This window comes from Nicotiana sylvestris, chromosome 3, assembly GCF_000393655.2.
Source record: "Nicotiana sylvestris chromosome 3, ASM39365v2, whole genome shotgun sequence".
Taxonomy (NCBI): domain Eukaryota; kingdom Viridiplantae; phylum Streptophyta; class Magnoliopsida; order Solanales; family Solanaceae; genus Nicotiana; species Nicotiana sylvestris.
The window spans coordinates 96,256,818-96,262,817 of record NC_091059.1 but is presented as its reverse complement, the minus strand read 5'-3'; the positions used below and the strand labels follow the sequence as shown (position 1 = coordinate 96,262,817).

The 6,000-nt window shown below is 39.6% G+C and overlaps 1 protein-coding gene across 1 annotated transcript; it reads left to right on the top strand.

The window, feature by feature from the left end:
• Positions 1-3,446: 3,446 nt before the first annotated feature.
• LOC138887707 (uncharacterized) lies at positions 3,447-4,568 on the top strand. Its single transcript, XM_070169485.1, has 2 exons — positions 3,447-3,549; positions 4,300-4,568. The coding sequence occupies exons 1-2, from the start codon at positions 3,447-3,449 to the stop codon at positions 4,566-4,568; spliced, it is 372 nt and encodes a 123-aa protein (XP_070025586.1).
• The last annotated feature ends 1,432 nt before the right edge of the window (positions 4,569-6,000 follow it).

The window sequence follows — 6,000 nt, the reverse complement described above, 5'->3', positions numbered from 1 at the left end:
ACGCTGGTTTATTTTAGAAGGATGGACTATTAAAAGATGGATCAGATATTTTGGGTTGGGTTAGAAAAAATCTAGAACATCAGCAGCTCCAAATCACCAACCAAGTCAAAGCCATGTTCGATGCTCAAGCACCAAAAAAACTCGCCAAACCTATCCGCAGTAAACCTATTCAGTCTCGCCGACCTTCAGAAGACTTCCCTATTCCAGAACTTGACAATCACCGATCTCTTCAATCTCAAGTACTCTGCTCCTATCCTTCTGCTAATTACCCTTGCATTCCTTTAATAGAATGTAAATTAATTATAATTATAATCTTTCTGATAAGTTCTTTTGAATTTTGATCAGGGTGGTATCGGTAGTATCTGTTCTGAAAGTAATAACAGCTCGGAGCAAGAAGAGTTTATGGAAACTCGGTACTATAATGAGTTGGTTTCCATTGACCACTAAATAAATGTCACATGTTCAATTAAAACGCCCATCAATTTCATGTCATCTTTCCGTTAAGAGAGGGATACTTTTGAGCCTAAAAGTAACATTAAGGGTAAATTTGAACTAATAGGTGGAAGGAGGGCAATTTTAAGCCATTTCTAATACGTTAAGCGCATTTCTAACCCTTTTCCGTTTTTTTTTTTGACAACCCAGATTGTAACTCGTTTTAACTTTACCCAAATCTATCTACATAGAATAGGAGAAGCAAATCAATATCAAAATGATAAGTGTCACAACAAAATTTAACAAGTGTCAAATTTTAGGACAAACTTAGTTAGGTTAGTTAATAATTAGTTACTCTCTTTGAATTTGAATTTAAAATAGTATATATATATATATATATATATATATATATATATATATATATATATATATATATATATATATTAGGATATTAATAGAAAAAATAAAAAAATATATATAAATAAATAACTTTAATCTAGAGATATATAAAATAATAAACCTAATTTATTTTTTGAGATGAGAAATTTTTTGAATAATAATTCATTTGGTTATGCTATATGCTATATGGATAAGATAAAACTAAAGAGAAAAATATAATTCATATGGTCATGATATAGTTATAAATGAAGAATACTTTAAAAAAAATCAAGGGATAGCGTAAAACTGTATATATATTAATTAAATTTCTCGGAAATTTTAGTTACTAAATAGAACTCATAATTTCATAATTAAAAAAATAAAGATATTGTTAGGATATTATAAATAAGATAAGTATATTATGTATATAACACAAATTAATAATTATTTAAAATATTGGTAGGTTTTTTATAAAAATAATAAAAGGCTTATCTCTTTATACTTTTAATGAATTCAAAAATATAATTTAGTAAAAACATGTTACATTATTTAAATTTTCAGTAAACTACAAATGAGAAAACTAATCAAATATTATAGTAGAAAAGAATATACAAAAAGAGGGGGATGAGGATAATTTTATAATTTTATATTTTGAATTAATTAGAAAATAAAAGATAAACAAATAACACCCAAAAAAATTATTGATAAATTTAGATCATTGAAGACTTTTGAATAATATAACATAAGTTAAAAAAATCAGAGTAAGAAAATATATATTTATGTTATATTATAAACTTGTTTTCCCTCTCCCCGACTCTATCTCTCTTCATCTCTCTGCGACAGTAACATAACCCCAACCCCCAACGGTCATCTTCTATCGGAACCCTACACGCACCGCCAACGGCAACCAGGTAAGATTTCCGACCACCCCTCACCTCTGTCTCTCTCCTTTCTCTTATAACACTCCCTCTGATCCCCCCCCCCTTTCTTTCTTTCTTCCTTGTTCGTTCTCCCCTCCTCGCCACACACACCTACATAGTAGTTTCCTTCTCCAGCGATTATTATCCCATCGATGACCTATATTTCGGCAGCTTCTGTCCCCACCCCTCTACTGTCCCTTCTTCGTCTGCTCTTCTCCCTTTCTTTCTTTCATTCTTTCTTCTTTCCCTCTTCTTTGTACTTGTGTGTTAGACTATTTGGACATTAACCCCCCACTGTCTTTTCTCTTGTTTTTCTCTTCTTTGCTTCTGTTGGGGCTTCACTAGTGGTAGCGGAGGCAGCCTTTTTTTTGGTTCTTGGGTTTTTTGTGTGTCTTTCATGTAATAAGCGGTGGCTATTGGAGACGACCGAGGAGCGCGCACGCAAACATAGGAGAGCTGCTAGGACGAGTAGCAGTAAGGGGCGGTGGAAAGTTGGACGTGAACGCGCCAGGTTTCGCAACACCATCGTGTACACCAAGATAATTTCTAGGTTCTATTCCCAGGAGTTGGTACCTCCCGCTTTTCTGTTTTCTCTTCCTTGTGTTAGTTAAATTGTTGCTTTTTTAGTTCGCATTAGTTTAAATCATACAATTAGCGTGCATGTAGTTACAACTTATTTTTTCCTAGTTTGGTCTGTTTGCATTAGTGATTCTCCTTAGTCTATTATAGGTATAGTGGTTGTAGTTTGGATGGTAGAGTAAGGTCATGTCCTCAGGGAGGCCAGAGGGTGGGGGTGAGGGTGGAGCAAGGGGTGGGACAAGAGGTAAGGGGCACAAGGGAGCCTATATGTTGAGAATCAGGTCATGAAACATAGGTACATTGACAGGTAATAGAGGTGGCGAAGATCCTCTAGAAGAGGAAGGTCAATATAGCATGTGTCTAGGAGACTAGGTGGGCAGGATTAAAGGTAAGGGATGCGGACGAGTATAGGCTGTGGTACTCTGGAGTCCTGAAGGATAAGAGTTGTATGGGTATTTTGGTGGATAGGGAACTTAGAGAGTCTATAGTAGAGGTTAGGCGGCTGAATGATAGATTGATGTCTATTAAGTTGGTGGTTGGAGAGTGCACCGTAAATGTCGTTAGCGCTCATGCGCCTCAAAGGGCTTGGATGAGGAGGTTAAGAGGCGCTTCTGGGAGGGGTTGGATGAGATTGTACGTAATATTCCGCCTGCTGAGAGGTTATTTATAAGAGGGGATTTCAATGGTCATATTGGATCGACTGCAAGCGGCTATGGCGAGGTGCATAGCGGCTTCCATTTTGGTTAAAGGAATGCAGAAGGTACTTCACTGTTGGATTTCGCTAAGGCATTTGAGCTGGTGATTGTGAAGTCTAGTTTTCCAAAGAGGGAGGATCATTTGGTTACTTTTCAGAGTAAGATGGAGAAGACTCAGATTGGCTATCTTCTCCTTGGGAGGTGCGACAGAGGGTTGAGTAAGGATTGCAAGGTTATCTTGGGTGAGACCCTCGCGCCATAGCATAGACTATTGGTGATGGACGTCGGTATCATGGTGAATATGAAGAAGAGGACTGCACGAGGACGACTAGGGATTAGGTGGGGAGCCTTGACTAAGGATAAATCTTAGGAGTTGGAAGGGAGGTTATCAGTTGTGGGAGCCTAGGGGAGTAGTGGGAACGCGAGCGATATGTGGTCGACAATGACAGATTGTATTAGGGAGGCGGCTAGAGAGGTGTTGGGAGTCTTGAAGGGTTACTCTGGCGGGCACAAATGCGACTGGTGGTGGAATGAAGTGATCCAAGGTAAAGTGGAAGCGAAGAAGGTAGTGTACTTGAAGTTAGTAGGGAGAACATGCGAGGAAAAGATGAGAGCAAACAGAGAGAGGTATAAAGTAGCTATGAAGGAGGCAAAGCTAGCAGTCACGGAGGCTAAGACTAGCTTTTGATCATCTGTGCGATGAACTAGACGCCAAAGGTGGGGAGAAGAGATTATTCTGGCTAACCAAAGTGAGAGAGAGGAAGGCTCGGGATCTGGACCAAGTGAGGTGCATCAAAGACAAGGACGGTAGAGTATTGATATAAGATGCCCAATTAAGCGGAGGTGACAGCCTTACTTTCATAAATTTCTGAATGAATAAAGGGATCAGGATATTGTGCTAGGCGAGTTCGGGCATTCCAAGAGCCAATATGACTTTGGGTACTGTAGGCGCATCAAGATTGAGAATGTCGTAGGGGCTATGCGTAAGATGAGCAGGGACAGAGCTATCGGGCCTAACGAGATTCCAGTAGAATTTTTGAGGTGTATGGGTAGAGCAGGTTTCGAGTGGATGACTGGGCTGTTTAACATTATTTTCAGGACGAAGAAGATGTCGTATGAGTGAAGGTGGAGTACGGTAGTTCCGTTGTACAAGAACAAAGGTAATATCCAGAGTTGCAACAACTATAGGGGTATCAAATTAGTGTGGCATACCATAAAAGTTTGGGAGAGGGTGGTAGAAGCGAGGGTGAGGAGGATTGTGTCTATATCTAACAACTAGTTCAGTTTCATGTCAGGTCATTCTACAACGGAAGCTATCCACCTTATTAGGAGGTTGGTGGAACAGTACAGGGATAGGAAGAAGGATCTGCACATGGTGTTTATTGATTTGGAGAAAGCTTATGAAAAGATTCCTAGAGAGGTTCTTTGGAGATGCCTAGAGGCTAAAGGTCTGGTGGTTGCTTACATTATGGCAATTAAGGACATGTATAATAGATCTAAGACTCGGGTTAGGACAATGGGAAGCGACTTTGAACATTTTCCAGTTATTATGGGGTTACATTAAGGATATGTGCTCATCCCATTCTTATTTGCCTTGGTGGTGGACACAGTGACACACCATATTCAAGGGGAGGTGTCATGGTGTATATTATTCACTAATGATATAGTTCTAATTGACGAGACGCGGAGTGGTGTTAATGAGAGACTAGAGTTTTGGATACAAGCCCTTGAGTCTAAGGGTTTCAAGTTGAGCAGGACAAAGATGGAATATCTTGAGTGTCAGTTCAGTACTGAGCCAAGGGAAGCATGTATGGAGGTGAGGCTTGGATCGCAGGTTATTACCAAGAAATGTAGTTTCAAGTACCTTGGGTCGGTTATCCAGGAGGATGGGGAGATCGATGAGGATGTCACATACCATATAGGGGTGTGGTAGATGAAATGAGGTTAGCATCTGAAGTCTTGTATGATAAGAAAGTGTCACCGCTACTCAAAGGCAAGTTTTATAGAGTAGTGGTTAGACCAGTCATATTGTATGGGGCTAAATGTTGGCCAGTTAAGAACTCACATATTCAGAAGATGAAAGTAGCAGAAATGAGGATGTTAAGGTAGATGTGTGGGCACGCTAGGATGAATAAGATTATGAATGAAGATATTCGGGAGAAGGTGGGTGTGGCTCCCATGGATGACAAGATGGGGGAAGCGAGGCTCGGATAGTTTGGGCATGTACAGAGGAGAAGCCCGGATGCCCCGGTAAGGAGGTGCGAACGATTGGCGTTGGTGGGTATGAGGAGATGTAGACGGAGGCCTAAGAAATATTGGGGAGAGGTGATCATGTGGGATATGGCAAGACTTCAGATCTCCGAGGACATGACCCTCGATAGGAAGCTGTGGAGGTCGAGCATTAAGGTTGTAGGTTAGAAGGTAGTTGAGCATATTTCTTTTTTTTCTTTTTGGCAAAGAAGAAGAAAACTTTATTCATTACTAAGTAGCATGGCTACATGGCCTGGTCCCCCCATTGGGAGTAGACATAGGCATACTAGTAGAGGTAGCATTACAACCAAAAGAGGACATTACAAGGTTTTCCAGCATAGCCAAATTATTTAACACAACAATATTAGTGGTGGTAGTCCTAGTAACATTAATTCCTTCTTTGTCAGCCCGCACAACAGTTCTAAGGTAGTCGGGGACTTCTAAATATATCTGACTATAGTTGAGCATATTTCTAACTCGTACTAGTGTAAGGCTAGGCTGATAGAATTTTGTCTTAGACTATTAGTGGTCAATGTTGTGTCCACTACTCTTCTTAGTGTCGAGCCTTATTTAGTGGTTATTATTTGTGTTTTCCATCTATTTACTGTTGTGATGTTGTTATTATTTCTATAATTTTTTATTGATGGTACTGATATATTGTCTCTTTTCGTCTTCTTGAGCCGAGGGTCTATCGGAAACAACTTTTCTACCCCCTCGTGGTAGAGGTAAGGTTTGCGTACACACTA

Bases quoted from the DNA above. Each gene is read 5' to 3' on its own strand.
- LOC138887707 (XM_070169485.1), top strand. From the start codon at position 3,447: ATGACAGATTGTATTAGGGAGGCGGCTAGAGAGGTGTTGGGAGTCTTG. The intron at 3,550-4,299 runs GTAAAGTGGAAG...GTTTCATGTCAG, and splicing joins GTGGAATGAAGTGATCCAAG to GTCATTCTACAACGGAAGCT.